The following is an 18,245-nucleotide window of genomic DNA, read 5'->3' as shown; positions in this document are numbered from 1 at the left end:
TTTGTAGTTTACGTTGTTTTTATTCCATTTTAGTATAGTACAGTTATTTTATTGGTCGATTACTATACTTTTTATTCAAATATGAACATACAGGTCAGTGTTTTACTGTCAGAAAAACAACATAAAAAAACTTAAATTTTAAAAAGTCATTTTAATTAGCAACTAATTTTTTGTTTTAATTTTAATTTACAAGAAATAAATACAAAATACTGTTCTATTCAAATTGTTTTTTTTCTCTGTAAAATAACCAAAAAATAATACTGTATTCACATTTTTATAAATAGCAGACGCCTGTAAATAATGGAGAAATTATTGTTCTCAAGCCGTATCTGATATAGGCAAGTTTTAGTGTATATTGTTTTTCTTTAAATTTACTATTATCTTCTTTTTTTTCTTAATCCAGGAACTTTATTATTTTATACTTCTTGTACATATTTTATTTTTATAAAAACTACAGAGTTTATTTTATGTTTTTCATGTTCTGAATTAATTTACTTATTGTAAATTAAAAAGATGCTGTCAATGTAACTAATCCAAAGTTTTATTTTATGGGTATTCATGATATTATGACTATTACCTCTTTTGTATTCTGAAAAAAACATTTTTTAAATCATACTGTTAATTGGAAAATTCATTGTTAAGCCTTTTGGACATTGTTAAACTTTTGGATATGTTATAATAACAGCCATTCAATGTAAATAACAAATTTCTCTGTTATAAAGAATTTGATGTGCTGTACTTTCAATTAATGGAGGCTTTTGGGGGTAACATCCTACTGGGTTGATGAAATATCGACTCTGTTACCTGTTTATGTAATATGTTACAATGCCATGTTAATGAGAACAAAAATATTGAATACATTTCACCAGATGTAACTTCATTAAAATAAACCCCATAATAAATAATGCCTAGAAATTTACACCAAACATTTTCTTTTAGTTTATTTTTTATTTTATAAATAATTATGTGATCCAAGCATCTGTATACATGAAATACTAACTTCATTCAATGCATGGTCAAAATTTTCTATTAAGGTCAGGAGAAACATTTTTTCATTGTAACAGCAAGCAAACAAGTAAGAATTATATAGTAATTGACTACTTGACTACACCAAGCTGTTCTACAATGTCAGTAACTTTTTCACTGTTTGTCATTTTTTGTCTGTTAATAATTATATACCTTCAAATTTTTTTTTTTTGTAATTATTTTCAAGGCATCTTCTCTTGAATTACTGAAGGAGTTTTTATTTATTCATTTAATTTTTTCATATTTTGATTATTTTAAATTTCTTTTAATATAACTGCTTTATAATACTTTTTCAAATTTTTTTGAACACAACAAGGGGCGACCAGTAACTGGCTAGAAGACGTTGCCTTGGTTGCACCTGTATGTTATGGTGTAGAAGCGCCCCCTTGTTTTTGGATTCTTTTTTGTCCACCCATTCCTTCCATTACCTTCTGGATCATAAGAGCATCCTAATTGTCCCTTCTGAAATGCCGAAATGCCCCTCCCCAGGAGGGCTGCCCTTCTCAATCCTAACCTACTCAGGGTCTGGGTATACTCCCCACACATACATCAATAATATTTAATTTAACATGATCAGAAATAACTTAAATCAAGAGAGTGGGAGGTTAGGGCTAGATACAGTACAAATTAGTGAAGTAAGGTTGAAAGATGGAAATACTGTTGATCAAGGAATTATAAGATAATGTAAAATAAAAAATGGAAATGCAGAAATTGAAGTAATAATGAAAAAAAAAAATAGAGTAAAGAATGTATTGTAAGTGAGATAATTATTTTAGTCAGGATAAATTTAGACCTAAACCTACAAAAATAATACAAGTTTGTACATTTTATCAGCATATGAGTAAGTAGAAAGGGTTTACAAGAAATACATAACACTAGTCTACATGATATCAGGCGACTAATAATTACTATGTGTTTTTAAACTAATTTTCATGCTGATTTCAGATATGTTACCAACTTTTGTGTCAATCACGCATAGTTTTTTTTTCACAATTAGACTATATTCTTTTCTAAGGCAATGGGAGATAAGGGAAATTGTTAGAGGGATATTTTTCTGTAAACAGGTATGTTGGCACCACTTTTTCTCTTCTTATCATTTGTATACCACTTACAATGCTTGATATGATTTCAAAGTGTGTGTATTTTTGGAGTTATTTTTCGATCAGCCTATTTTGAGTGCAATAACAGACAGGCTGTTCTTCATTTTCACTAGTGTCTTTTATATTTTAAGTAATGTCTACACGTAAGTGGAAAAACAACCCCAATGTTTTTTGTTACATTTGTGGAAATTATGTGGTTCTTAAACAAAGAACAGAGATAAAAGACTTTGTGATAAAAACTTATTATGCTTATTTCAAAGTGAAACTTGGAAACCAGGACAAACCATGAGTTAGCACCAAAAAAGGTTTGCGGTATCTTATAGAAAGATTGAGGTTGTGGACTACAGGTAAGAAATCATGTATGCCATTTGCCACTCCTATGGTTTGGAGACAGCCTAAAGACCACCTTCAGGATTGTTATATTTGATGTTAAGGGCTCCACTTCAAAAAATAAAAAAAACAAATTGTGTATCCAAGCATTCCTTCAGCTATTAGGCCAATTACACATGGACTTACCTTACCTTCTTCCTCCAGCCGATTCAGAGGACAAAGTTGAAGATTATGTTGATAGCAAAATATCCCAAACCAAATCTGATGAATACAAACCTGCTGAAGATATTACCCCAAAACTATTTTCTCAAGCTGAACTTAACGATCTGGTACAAGATTTGAATTTACCTAAGATATCCACAGAATTACTACGGTCCTAACTTAAAAATAAGAATTTTTTAGCACCAGGTACACATTTTTCATGGTACAAACACAGAGAAAAAGAACTAATTCCTTTTTTCTCACATAACAGTTCCTTGGTTTACTGCAGTGACATAAACAAGTTAATGCTGTTTTATGGAACTGAACATGATCCTAGTTAATGGAGGTTTTTTGTTGACTCATCAAAAAGAAGTCTTAAAGGTATATTACTTCATAATGTAAACATATACACATCATTCCCTGTGGCTCAATCAGTTACAATGAAAGAAACATTCCAAAATATATGAAGATATCGTTAGAAAATATTCAATATGAGAAACACAATCAGTTAATCTGTGGTGACTTCAAAGTAATAGGAATACTATTAGGTCAACAAGATGGATACACAAAGATCCCTTGCTTTTTATGTGAGTGGGATAGTCGGACAAAGGAAAAACATTGAAGTGTGGGAGTTTGGCCAGAGAGAAAGCAATTAGTGCCTGGTAGCAAGAATATTTTGCAAGAACCACTTGCAGACTGCAACAAAGTGTTACTTACACCATTACACATAGAATTGGGCTTAATGAAGCAGTTTGTAACAGCTTTACAAGATAGGGCCTGTTTTCAATACCTATCAATGAAATTTCCTTTTGTCACACAAGAGAAATTGAAAGCTGAAATTTTTGTTGCAACTCAAATCTGCAAATTGATGAAGGGCACAGATTTTCATAATACAATGAATGGGAGAGAAAGATGCCTGGATTTCCTTTAGCTCTGTTACTGAGAATTTTCTGGGGGAATAAAAAAGATCCCAATTATAAGAAAATTGTTGACATGATGTTGGAAAATTTCAAGAAGCTTGGTTGTAGGATGAGTGTTAAAATAGATTTTCTGCACCCACACATAGACTACTTTTCCAGAAAATCTCAGGCATTTTTGTGCAGAGCCAGGTAAACGGTATCACCAAGATATAAGGGAGATGTAAAAGTGTTTCCAAGGAGATTGGAATGAAACATAATGGCCAATTATTGCTGGATGGTACAATGGGGCAATACAGAAAAAGCAGAAGGAAATCGCTTAAGAGAAAATTTGTGAATTAATGATCCTTTCTTTGTTTTACTGTTCTCAAAATATTACAAAAATTTTTAATAACATTTATCAATAACTTTTAGAAATAATATTTGTAAGAAAAATATCTCTATAAATAATGATGTTTAAACGTACTAATTATTTGATCAATAATTAAAGCAATCACAAAAATAATCCTCTTGTTAAACAAAATCCTGACGTGATAAGTAAATATGAATATTATTTTTGGTATCAGCATTAAAAATAGATGTAAGAACACCTGTTTTTAAAAAAAATCATGTGATAAAAAATTTCAAAAAGCAGACTGGTGTAATCTAATCAAGGAGACAATTTGAGAGTAATGGGAGATAGAAGTACAAGAAGGGAAAATTGAAAAATATTTCAAAATTAAATTTTGTAATCAAAGTTTTTTAAAATACAACTTAGTTATGAAAAAAATTTAAGCTGGAACTGAAGAAATTAAAAAACAAAAATACAATATACAGAGACAGAATAATGTGAAGTTAAAGTTTAATAAATAATACACACAGTACTAAAAAATGTACAAGAGAACATTCAGTTGAAAATGAAATGTTAAAATGTAAATGGAAATAATTAAGGCAAGAGAGGAGATTTTGGATAAAAACATAACTGTCGATAGAAAACCACAGATAACAAAATATGTATTCGAACTAATAGACAAGTATATAAAGCACAATAATTCCAAGATGATAAAGGCAGGCTCTTCATCATCTTCTCTGATGAAGTAGAAGCACTTTAGAAATAAAATTAATAGTAGGTACAAAACAACAAAGGAAATCAGTCTATGAAGAGATACGGTGAAGTAAAGTATGATTATTGGAATGTTAAATTCAGCATATAGAAAAAAAAGAAAATGTTAGGGTAAATGAAGCCAAAATGTAATAACAGTACCGTATGTGCAGATAATAAACTAATTTGAGAAACAAGAAATAGCAAACAGCAGGCAGGAATATGAAGAGGGACTATAAAGAGGGAATTAATTATCAAAAAAGGTCTAGGAAGAGAAAAAATTGACAATTGAGGGTTTTGAAATGAGTTTGATAGAGCTCTAAAACGCTTAGAAATAAGACAGCAGCAATAGATGTCATACCATCTAATTACTGCCTAATTTTAAAAAAGCAGGGTTGAACAGAATGTAAACTGTAAAAATGTATGAAGTTTATGAAATTGGAGAAGTAATTAAAAAATAATGTACTGTTACTGTACCAAAGGAAACTAGAAGAGATAAGTAAGAAAACTACTGCATTTTCAGTCTAACAGTCTGTCAGTCTATTCTGGCTCTCAGATTAACATTAGATGGCAGACTTAGAAAATAAGGTCATCTACATTGATCAGTAGATCTGGAGAATCATTTGATAATGTGGAGTGGAACAAACCATTTAAAATTTTTAGAAAATTCAGACTTGAAATATAGGAAAAGAAAATAAAAAATAAATAATACAGCGACTGAGAGAAAAATTTAAGTTTATAACTATCCAAGAAGAAAAAGTTAAAATGTTAAGAACTACTGAAGATATTGTCCTTTTGGCAGAATGTAGAAATGTGTAAAAATCCTGAATGGCAAGGATTTATTGGTAGGACATAAATTCAGTTTAAAAATAAATAAGACTTCACACTTTATTTCAAAGATTATGAACTGAAAGGATGATAATGTGGAGTTAAAAATTCAGATAGCAAATGGATGGATGATTCATCCATTCATTCGCCATCTGAAGTAATAAGGTAGACATCAAAAGCAAACTGAAAAGCAGAATGAAATACCATAGAGAATTAAAATAGAGTGAATGGATTAATAGGCTTAACGTACATAAGAGAAAAATAGCAACAGCAGTAAGAGATTATAATGGAATGATACTTAGACACACCATTTGGAATTAAACATTTTATAAGTTAATCGATTTAATATTACATTCCTAAATTACATACTCAACTTACTGTTTAAGATACAGAATAATCATAACACCTACCTAAATGAACTGCGTAGTGACATTTCAACACCCTGAGCTTCAGCTACTTGTTTAGTGTAATGTTGCAGTAAACACAGAACAAACAGCAGTAGAATTATGAGGAAAACCAGTACACATAAGATCTGAGAATAAAAAAAGTGTAATGTAATAAACACAAAATTAGAAAAAAGAGAACTAAGAAATTTATCAACAGAGTGAATGATTCATAGAAAATTAAATTATAATAACATAATAAAAATATTCACAATACAAAACTCTTCAATAAAAAAAATTCACTTGATTTTTAGCCTTTTTTTATTTTTATGACTTGATTTTATTTTTTGACTCGACTTTTATGTCTTGATTTTTTTAGTTTTAATGACACTGGAGATCACTGAAAAAAAACTGACCCTTTGTATATGGGTTGCAGGCTTACAGCCAAAACTCATCATCAGTGATTATAATCTTCAGAATATCAAGATCAACACGATCATTATTTATACTCATCCTTAAGTATAAGGACCATTACTAAAGACATCAGTATGGTTCGTGAACATTTCATAACGTTAAGAATAAAATATAATTCACCTGATCAAGAAAAAATGATTAAACTAATTTTTCATACAGAAATGTATAATATAGCATCTACAATTTATCTAACAACTGGAGTTATGGCAGCCAAATTTTTCACAGTTTGGATAATAATGATAAAAGAAAAGCAATTATTGGTTTATGAAGAGAATGTATACTTGCAGTTATAGAACTAAAATAAGATAAATATTACAATCAAATTTTCTACAGATACATGGATCTCCAGATACTTTTTTTACAGTAAGCAATGTAACCTGCACGATTAACACTACAGCACTAATCCTGCCATTTGACAGGATGGGTCAACTACTGAAAAATGCAGATCACATCATTTGACGGACTTTGTATTTTCACGTTATTAAATGTATATCATGTCAAAAGATGGGATCCGTTAAGATTGCATTTTTGTAATATCAATTTTCTTTTTATAGTTTCATTTTGAGTCATAACTGAGATCGATGTTACCATGTTTGTTTATGTTTTGTAAATTAGTGAGTTACTGTGTTTGTTTACATTTTGAAATAAAAGTTACAAAGGCTAATAGTGCTCATGATAATACAACTGATGTTTTTTATGATCTTCAAAGTGATGATGAAGATATTCCTTTTGATGATGAATGTGGATTTTGTAAATGAAGGCGGCAGTAATAGTACAGATAAGACAATTTTCATAAATAGCCTAAATTAATATTGTTTATCAGGTTGTTGTTAGTAAATTTTTATTTTACATATTATTTCCTTTTAATCTGAATTATTCTGTTTCCATTACATTTTTGTAACCAACATGTAAAAGCTTAGGCCCACCTGTAGAAAAAAGCAAAACTATGTACATATAAAAGAATAACCTACATCTGTTTTATTTGTTTTTCTGCTTGTTTTTGTAACTTTTCTGTTTAGTAACATGCCATACTCAGTATGTAGTAGTAAATAACCTATATTTATAAATGAATAGCCTGCATTTATTTGCACTTGGCTACATCTTATTTACTTATATTTTTTCAAGTTATGTTTTTAGTAAAACAACTTATAATTAACAAACAAATTATTAGCCATTCATCTGAATTGTTTTATTTTCATTCATAAAAATATTATTGTCTTATTTTTATATATTATTGCCGAAAAATAATATAGCCCTCATTCATAAAGTATTATTGCATTATGTCTATTTTTTTATTTTTTTCAAAGATTCTGAAGAAAGTGAAGCTGATCAGAACAGGACACAAGTTGTTGGAAGTGATGATGGTTGGACAACGCTATAGATAAGATACGTGATATTGATCATTTTTTGTAGCGATTATGGAATCACTGATGTTCCTGAGTTGGACAGTGAGAGTTCTGTTTTGGAAATTTTTCATTATTATACTGATAATGATTTGCTTCATCTTTTGAAGCAACAAACTAACCTCTATGCTCAGCAGAAAGTAAGGCAATTAAAAGCTGCAGAAAAATTATCACCTAGCTGTAGGATGAATAAATGGAAGACAGCCACTATAGCTGAAATGTATAAAATTTTATCTATAATATTACACAGGTCCATTGATAGAAAGCCACAGATATCTGACCACCAGTCCAAAAATCCTGTGGTATCATGCAATTACTGTCCTAATCTTTTGAGTACGAACAGATTTTTATTGATTATGGGTAATTTTCACATTAATAATAATACTTTTGTGCCTAAAGGTGAGTTGAGCCATGAATCTTTACATAAAGCGTGTCCATAACTTGATGTCTTACCAAAAAACTTTCAAAAAGGTTACCTTCCCAGAGAAAATTTAACCACAGATGAAGGGATGTGTAAATTTAACAGTAGGCTGTACTTTAAACAGTACATGCCCAAAAAGACAGCAAATATGACATCAAACTGTTTATGTTATCAGCGTCTACTAGTGGTTATATTAGGAATTTCAATGTGTATAGTGGACAAAGTAGTACAATAGTTGATTTGACTAAAACATTGCTAGGCTCTTTATTAAATAATGGATCACTTTTATACATGGATAGATATTACACTAGCCCAGCAATAGCTGCATTGCTAGAAAAGCTAAAAATTAGCTTTTCTAGCAAAATTAGCTAAAAATTATTAGTGGGCACAACAATAAAAACCGAAAAGGCACACCACCTACTATGAAATAAAACACTAGGGTGCAGCATGGACAAGTGTTTTGTAGGAAAGACAATATTCTTTTATTATGCTGGAAAGATAAGCGTGATGTGTTCATGATTTCTACGAAACAAAAGGGTAATATGATTATATACAAAGACAGGTTTGGAAGAGAGGTCACCAAACCTGCTTATGTAATTGGTTATAATAAAAATAAATTTGGGGTTAATTTATCAGACCAGAGGATGTCAAATGGGGTTTATGAACAAAGGTCCATCAAGTGGTGGCAGAAACTGGCCTTCCATATCATTCTATGTCTTTAATCAATTCTTGTATTTTGTATAACCATGTAACTAAGAAAAAACTTAGTACATAAAAAATTTGTGCTAGGAACTTGGTGAGTCCGAACAAGTACCAAGTCGGCCAAGCACATCTGGAACTCAGCTGAGTAGACTTGCTACAGGAAAACAATTTTTAGAAAACATTCCTGTACGTCCAGGAAAAAAAATATGTCAAAGAATGTGCAAAGTTTGTTCTGAGGGGACAAAGGATTATGGGAAGGCAACCAGAAGAGACACATCATATCATTGCTGTGAATGTAAAGTGGCGTTATGCAAAGAGTTTTGTTTCAAACTCTTTCATTCAAAAAAGAATTATCTGTAATTGTATTTTTGTTTTCCAAACTAAGTTAGTATATTTTAGTGATAGTGTAGTTTTAAAATAAAGAAATAAACATTAGTGTTAATGACAGTAAAAGTGTAAAGAAGGAAAAAAATGCAAAAATTTTCACATGCCTAAAAATTCTTTGTTCATTATAAAAACATGCTTCGGAAAATACATTATAACTTATTATTCATGGTATTACATCTGCATCTTATATACAACATCTAAAGCAAGAAGTTGTAAGGATTCCAGTCATGTAACTACCAATTATATATCTTTTTTTAGATTTAATTTGACAAAATTTCAAATACTGACAAAAACAGCTAGCATTCTATTAACGAGCTGCTTTTTTTCCCTAGCACTCTAAGTGTTAAACATTAAGTGTGTAAAAAATAAATAAAAATAATAAATTCTGTTAAATCTGTAAGGAGCTTTATTTTATTTTAATATTTGTAAAAACCTTATGCACTCAACGTAATGGAAAAAACATTTCTCAGTTTAAGTATAACAGATAAGTTACTTGCTTTTTTTGCAACTAGATACCTCAGTCTATATAAAAAAAATTATTATATAACAACATTTTTCTGATATTTTCACAATGTGTCACGATGTACAGTTCAAGCAGTAGTATTACAAGTTTTCTTTTTCACTATTATCCAATTATATTCATTAAGTCACAAGCCAAATTATTTTGAAAACATAGAAAGAGAATTCCCAGAAGTGACTAAATCAACTCTTACAGATTATTCCATGAGTTGAGTTAGCTATTCCATGGTGGACACGACTAAATATAAGTCTCAGTTGAACATAACAAAGCCTAAGATTCACGTTAAATGAATTTTATGTTTTCTACTTTAGAAGACAGTTTTATTTTCCATTCAATAAATAAGATCTTAATTTTTTTATTTTTATTTTGACATATATTCTAATTCTAACAAAAAAAATAAAAGCGGTTATGCTAAAACTGATCAATGACTTTATTATTACTTCTATCTTGTAATTTGGATTACTACAGTATGAATTACAAAAAAAGCTGGTCATTAAGCAGTTACATACCATATATAAAAACTTGTATTAATTTTCTGAATTAATGTTATTACTTGGAGTTAAGCTAGAAGAAAACTGGTAAAGGGATTATGGAAAATTATGCATTAAGAATACAAAACTTTTCCCCAGTTTTTCCTGATATTTTGATTTCAATTTTCAATACAATATTTAAGAAATTGTAAAAAAAATTATTGCTCTAATTACAGAAAAAGTTTCATCTGTCATTTAAGCATTTAACAAAATTTTCTGATTGTTGGCTTGAGTATTTTAAAAAAATACTATTTTGGCTTAAGAAAAGTAACCTCATATACGTGTATAATTCAGTGATAATTACGGTTTGTCTATATAAATGTTTCACTATGAAATAGCTGTGTTCTATCCAAAGGGAAAAATTGAAATTTACAGCAGTTTTAAGTTATCTTTCTTTCTTCACAACCATTCTTTTAGTCTGTTTTCAATTGATATTATGAAACTATGTATGTACCATAACAATGTTGTTAATACATGATTTGGTACAAACAAATTCCTATTTTTGCTGAGAGACAAATTAGTAATTAAAAAAAAAAAAAAAACAATAACAAAGGGTTGCCATTCTGAAACTGGCCATCTTGAAACTTGTTTTTAAACACTAAAATGACAAACTCTTGTTCTTAAATATTCTTATACACTGATTTTTAGATAATCACTTAATAAAGTTATACAACATTGAAATCACACTACCACAAAGACATGTGAAAAACAAGGTGTATTAACACATAATTTTCTGTAATTGTTATAAATGTTTCTTCTAATAAACTATAAAGCGTAATAATAATAATGTAGAAAAGAATAAATTACATACGATAAAAATCTAAATTTTTTCTATTCAGTGGTTTGTACAGTATAACTCTTCAAACACAAGCTTTTTATGATGCATACAAGAATAATCTACTCTAAAATTAAAGTGAAAGTCAGAAATAAATACTATTCAGGAGATACTACGAGAGATATCTTTAACGTAAAGACCACTGGGAAATTTCTCTCCTTATTGGCAAACCTGTGTCGTTCTTGGCCACACTAGTAATGTACACACTGCGTTGTTGTCTATACGTTGTTGCATTGTAGTATCTTTGATTACGTGTGAGCTATTATGTTATAAAATGAATAGGAAAATCAATTTTGCCGCCGACTGTGAAATACGTGGAGTCATAGTTTCTTAAACTATCAAAACATTAAGCTGGCGAAAATTCATAGGCAGTTGGTTGCTGTGTGTGGTGATAATGTAATGAAAGAAACATCTGAAAGTGGTGTCATTCTTAATCACCAACCAGACCAACAAAGGTCAAGCCACAGCCATTTGGACGCAAACTGATGGCCACAGTCGTTTGGGATTTGTTTGGCATACTGCTGATTGATTACATGCCACGTGGAACAATTATAAATGCAGAAGCCTACTGCAAAGCTCTACATAAGTTACGGCATGCCATTCAAAATTGGCAACTTGGGTGGCTGACCGATGGCGTCATCCTGCTGCATGATAATGCACACCCATATATTGCAGGTCCAACACGTGATTTACTGAAAACATTTGGATGGGAAATTTACGATCACTTACCACATAGTTCGGATTTACCTCCTTCTGATTACCATTTGTTTGGGAAATTAAAAGAATTTTTGAGTGGTAAGCAATTCGTGGGTGACGATCAAATTAAAAATGCTGTTAATCAGTGGCTAAATGGACTGGCCGCAGAAGAATATGACAAGGGTATATTGAAGCTAGTGTATTGCTAAAATAAATGTCTTAAATTGTGTGGCGATTACATAGAGAAGTAGTATAAAGTATGTAGGTTAAGAGAAATAAAAAAATATTTATAAAGTTTTCAGAATAAATTTTTTTACAATGAAATGGTCTTTACTTTAGAGATAACCTCTCGTAAATTCTAGGCAGATTTTACACAGACACTGCCTTTTAATCCAATAAAGTAAAAGTGGATTAAATAAAGATGGTAAACTGATTTATAATACGAAAGAAAAGGTTGATAAGTGGGTGGAATACACTGCAGAGTTGTATGGAGGAAATGAATTAGAAACTGGTGTTACAGAGGAAGAAGAAGAGGATGAAAAGGGATACAATATTGAGATCTGAATTTAATAGAGTATTAAAAGATTTTAATGGCAGAAAGACGGGATACCTGCAGAATTACTGTACAGTGCAGGTGAGGAAGCAATACATAGATTATATAAACTGATGTATAATATTTACGAAAAAGGGGAAGTTCCATCAGACTTCAAAAAGAGTGTTACTGTCATGATACCAAAGAAATCAGGAGTAAATAAATGTGAAGAATACAGAACAGTTAGTTTAACTACTCATACATAAAAAATCAGAATTCTGTACAGAATAATTGAGAGGAGAGTGGAAGAAGTGTTAGGAGAAGACCAATTTGGTTTCAGGAAAAGTATAGGAACAAGGAGAGCAATTTTAGGCCTCAGATTAATAGTAGAAGGAAGATTAAAGAAAAACAAACTGACATACTTGGCGTTTATAGACCTAGAAAAGGCATTCGATAACGTAGACTGGAATAAAATGTTCACCATTTTAAAAAAATTAGGGTTCAAATTCAGAGATAGAAGAACAACTGCTAACATGTACAGGAACCAAACAGCAACAGTAACAATTGAAGAACATAAGAAAGAAGCCGTAATAAGAAAGGGAGTCCGACAAGGATGTTCCCTATCTCCGTTACTTTTTAATCTTTACATGGAACTAGCAGTTAATGATGTTAAAGAACAATTTAAATTCGGAGTAACAGTACAAGCTGAAAAGATAAAGATGCTACGATTTGCTGATGATATAGTAATTCTAGCCGAGAGTAAAAAGGATTTAGAAGATACAATGAACGGCATAGATGAAGTCCTACACAAGAACTATCGCATGAAAATAAACGAGAACAAAACAAAAGCAATGAAATGTAGTAGAAATAACAAAGATGGACCACTGAATGTGAAAATAGGAGGAGAAAAGATTATGGAGGTAGAAGAATTTTGTTATTTGAGAAGTAGAATTACTAAAGATGGACGAAGCAGGAGTGATATAAAATGCACAGGCAAAACGAGCTTTCAGTCAGAAATATAATTTGTTTACATCAAAAATTAATTTAAGCATCACGAACGGATTTTTGAGAGTATATGTTTGGAGCACAGCTTTGTATGGAAGTGAAACTTGGAGAGTTGGAGTACCTGAGAAAAAAAGATTAGAAGCTTTTACAATGTGATGTTATAGGAGAGTGTTAAAAATTAGGTGGGTGGATAAAGTGATAAATGAAGAGGTACTGTGGCAAATTGATAAAAAAGAAGCATTTGGAAAAATATAGCTAAAAGAAGAGAAATACTTATAGGCCACATCTTAAGGCATCCTGGAATAGTTGCTTTGATATTGAAGGGACAGGTAGATGGGAAAAATTGTGCAGGCAGGCAACGTTTGGAATATGTAAAACAATTGTTGGGAATGGAGGATGTAGGGGGTATAGCGAAATGATATGACTCGCACTAGATAAAGAATCTTGGATAGCCGCATCAAACCATTCGAATGAAAAAGGGAAAAAAAAGTAAAAGTTGAACGATTTTTTTCAGAGTAGATGCTCCAACACACATTAAATAACCAATAGTGAATATTGTAGTTACATGCCATATATTGCTTTTAGAAATTAACTGTCATACTACCTGGACAACGATCGTAAGCAAATGAGAAGACTGTGCTGCTTTAAGGACTTGCGGTCCAGGATTAAGAGCTTCAAAGTAAGTGCTATAAGCCGGTAATAATGCTTGCTTTCCGACATACACTGCAACAATGCATAATAAAAATATTTTATAATATCAATAAAATAAACCTTAAAAATTAATAAACTCATTAATTTATTAGTTAAAAAAATTAATGATAATGCTTTTATTTTTAAAATTAATAATAACAAAGCTAAAAAAAGATTCTTACATAAACTTCTCTCTTAATATGATCCGATAAGTAATTAACAGACTAAGACTTACAAATACCATATAAAGTAATAATTACCAAATTATTTTAACCGTTTTCTGATTTAATTTTATAACAAATAAATTATAATTATTAAAGTATAAGAGGGCAAATAATTTTCCTTCTGTAACTGATTTAGTGATGATGTACTTCATTTACAAATAAACATAAAATCATTTCAGAATATATAAAAATACATACAATACTTTTACAGACCTCAAGCTGTTTTTATTTTTTATTTTTTTTTCATCTGCTACAAAGCACTCAAAGAATGCTGCAAATTTGAAGATGTGCGATTCCTTTCTCAAGAAATGCAGTACAGATAATGGATAAATTCAATGATTACTTTGAGTAGTAATCAAGACAGTATAATTTTCCTTTTATAGCATTTGAACTGGCATAATTTGTGAACTAATAATTAAGAATATTCTAGAAAAGCAAAGCAAAACAAAAGTTAATAAGAAATTTAATTTTATTCTTTTTAAGTTCAACAATAAGAAAAGTGTACATTCCACTTCTTTATTTGTGAATAATGTTTTCAATTTATTTCATCAATTAATATAACTAATCCACTCATTTCTTTCCAAAAAATAGAACAGGACTAATAGAAATTAAAAAAATGACACAAACAATGAGCAGAAAATACTTTTTTGGTTATTTGAATCTCATTTCTTTTAACTCTTATTCTATATTCATTATTCATATTTTATATCAGTATAATAAATACACAAGGAATAATTCTGATAGCACTGATAGGCCACTGTATAGGCTATGAACTATTTTAGGTGATAATTAATATTGGCTGTGTAATATTTTTCTGGGCTATATTGTAGATGACTATGTCACTGAGCCAATTCTATTGTACTTTAGCACTCATAATAACACTAAGCTACACATCTATATGTGTATAGAAACGTGACATAATCTTACATACAGTATTACCTAATAGTATGTTACGAAAAAACTACATTGTGAACTAAAAAGGTAGTAAAAAATTCACATTTAAAATATATAATATTTTTTTGTTATTCACAGCTTTTAAATAGCAAAAGTACTGTTATCAGTTAAAAAATGTCTTATCACAGAATTTTGTATTTCTTGATGTTTCCAAGCATCTTACATACTAGTCTTGGTGAAAAATTATTACATAAATGGATGGATATATCAAAAAATTTAACGATACACTTTTCTTCATATCTCAGAATGTTTAATCTACAACTAAGAAATTTAGTCTACAGTTAAGAATTAGGTTTGATTATATTAAATTTTTTAAATATAGAATAAGAAGCTAAGGAAATATTAAATGGTATCTACATCTCAAAAGCATTTAAACTTATATACATTTAACTTATTTGTTTTTAGTTCGTTAAAAACTAATACAGTGAAACCTGTATTTATGAATGAATGCTTCCTATTAACAGGCAAATCTGAACAACGGGTAAAAAAAAATATCAATAAAGATAATTTGTGTGATTAATTTCTGCATGTTATACAAATACTCCATATTGCAGTCTGATTTAATGTTTTGTTTATTGTTGTGTTCTTATAATTATGAAGACTAAATATCCATTCTTTAACTACAGAAGGTGGAAAATTATATAACTTCTCACATGTATCGCAGTTAATTTAACCGCATACTTAACATATACATACATATGCATACCTAACCTGCATACTTACAAGTGTTATGTGCACAGAATAAATGAAAATCTTTACTCATTTAAAATTATAATGTTCTCATAAGGCAGGTTTTCTTAAAAGTAAGCATGATTCTCATATAAACATGATACGTGGTAACAACAGCAGCTAGACGACCGAGTGCAGGCGGCTTTGTCAACCACAGAGGGCTGGATGAACATCAAAATTTAAAGATTTCTGTGCCCAAGACGAAGTTTATGCTTCTCAAGGGTGCAGGCAAATAATCATACAGTCATAACCTCTGTATTAAGTATAAATCTGTGTAATCAGCCAAGTTCAAGTTCATAAGTAACTAGGTGTTTTGTTTGATGAGAAGTTGCTGTTTAAAACCACATTGGGCAAGTATTGGTAGACGCCGTCTCTCTGAAGTGCAAGCTTAGGAGGATTGCTCGAAAGGATTATGGGCTTTCAGGCCTTCATTTTGGGGTGTCCATGAGGTGTCTGAAAGTATGACCTCTTATGCGTCGTCCATTTGTACGCATAGGTTAGAAAGAAATTGAGTACTTGTTCAAAATTTAAGGAGTGCCCAATGCAGAGCCTTAATTGTATGCACTGGTATTTTTAAAACAACCTCTTACGAGGCTACTACTATATTGGGAAAGGCTCTCCCAGTTGATTTAGCGGTGAAAGTTCAGGCGGCCATGTGCAAATTGCAAAGAGGCTAAGATATTTGGGATGCAATTTCAAGCCTCATGATGGAAGCTTGGCAGCAAGAATGGCACGCCACAACTAAGGGAAGGTCCTTGTACAGATTTATACAGGATCTGGAGGGATGGTAAGTCTCTCCTTAGTTTTTAAGGTCAACAGGAGCCCAAGTGCTCTCCAACCATGTAAATTTAAACCAATATTTTTCAGTTCTGCCTGGCAGCTGATGAGCTGTGTGTCTGCAGGGAGGTCCAGTCAAATGAACACATGATGTTCGACTGCCCAGCCTTTGTAAGGGCCAGTCTGGCCACCTTAGAACTTAGAAGTAAAGGGGAAAATTGGCCACTCACAAGCAGCGAGTCAATGTGGCGAGGGCCGCATTGTCGGACCGTGTGGGAGTTCCTTGATGCGGTTGCTTTGTTCAACCGACATCAGTAGCTTACCTAAGGGAAAAGATTCCTATCACACTGCTGTAGGAAGCTAACTGAGAGATATGGCTGACTACCAGCCAGATTAAGACAACAAGTGCTTTAATGGTGGACAGGTACTTGCTGGCATTCAGCAGCCTAGGCATGGCAGAAAATTGCTGTCTTTGACGAGATAAATTTAATTATTGATAGTCGTATATTTTTTAGTAATTGACGGGGTGCGCCTACCCATTTTAGTGACATATGACAAGTGGGCAGTGGGACACGCGAGCGAGTGGTGTATAGTAACACACTTATTCTGCTCACACTTTTAGGTTAGCTCTAGGAGCTAGTTAGGACACTGGTCGCTAAACTGTTTCGAATCTCAGTAGCCGTTTTTGGCATAGACATTCGGTCTTATGACTTAGGGCAACCAAATGGGGTGGTGGTGGGAGAAATGCCAAGCAAACCAATATAAACATGATAAATGACAACATTTGTTAACATTGGCAGAAATCTATATAAGACAAAGTTTTAAATTTTATACTCAGCATTTCACAAAAATGAAAATACTAATGATGGATAAGTAGATCAGGCTACCAAAACAGAAATCCACCAATGATGATACTGTTTACTGAATTAATCTGTCATAATCGTAAAAAGTTACTTAATTCAAGAACTTTTAGCATAGAGATGGCAAAATGTTCAATTTTTTATTTAAAAAAAAATAATCTGGTCTGATAAGAACTGCAGAATGAAAATTTCTATTATGTAAAATAAGTTAAAAGTATTAATTTTCTATTAAATTAGTTATTTTTATTTTCATTAACATGTTGAACAATTATAATGCAATTGTTATTCTTGTTATTTTAGTTGTGTTAAAGTGAAACAAATGATTGACTGAATAACAAATACAGTAAACATGTACTTTTAGACAAAGTGTTCTGTTACCATTGTAAAGTAAGAAAGAACAATTGGAGCTGAAATCCATACTGAACATCTAGATCTATAAAATATATAGATACTGACATGTATTAACTGATTCATCGCATTCAATTAGCTGTAGAATGCAGTGTAATTTAAAACAAATAGAGATCAGTTTGTACTAATTATAATTAATAAAAGGTCAGACAAACAATTTATATGTTTGAAATAAAACATTAATAAATTATTTTTCTCAGTTCTCTTACCTATGAACACCTCAGTGGACATA

At 30.8% G+C, this 18,245-nt stretch overlaps 1 protein-coding gene across 1 annotated transcript in view; it reads right to left on the bottom strand.

The window, feature by feature from the left end:
• The window catches only part of Ptp69D (Protein tyrosine phosphatase 69D), a 196,680-nt gene that overhangs the window by 42,855 nt on the left and 135,580 nt on the right, over window positions 1-18,245 (bottom strand). The window contains exons 15-16 of the mRNA XM_075362423.1: window positions 13,976-14,094; window positions 5,894-6,015 (exon numbers count right to left, since the gene is read on the bottom strand). Coding sequence (XP_075218538.1) covers window positions 5,894-6,015; window positions 13,976-14,094 — 241 coding nt within the window. The remainder of the gene's footprint in view (window positions 1-5,893; window positions 6,016-13,975; window positions 14,095-18,245) is intronic.

The sequence above is a fragment of the Lycorma delicatula genome, chromosome 4 (genome assembly GCF_047948215.1).
Source record: "Lycorma delicatula isolate Av1 chromosome 4, ASM4794821v1, whole genome shotgun sequence".
In the NCBI taxonomy this organism is placed as follows: Eukaryota; Metazoa; Arthropoda; class Insecta; order Hemiptera; family Fulgoridae; genus Lycorma; species Lycorma delicatula.
Note: the sequence above shows the minus strand (reverse complement) of the source record. Positions and strands in the feature narration are given on the sequence as shown.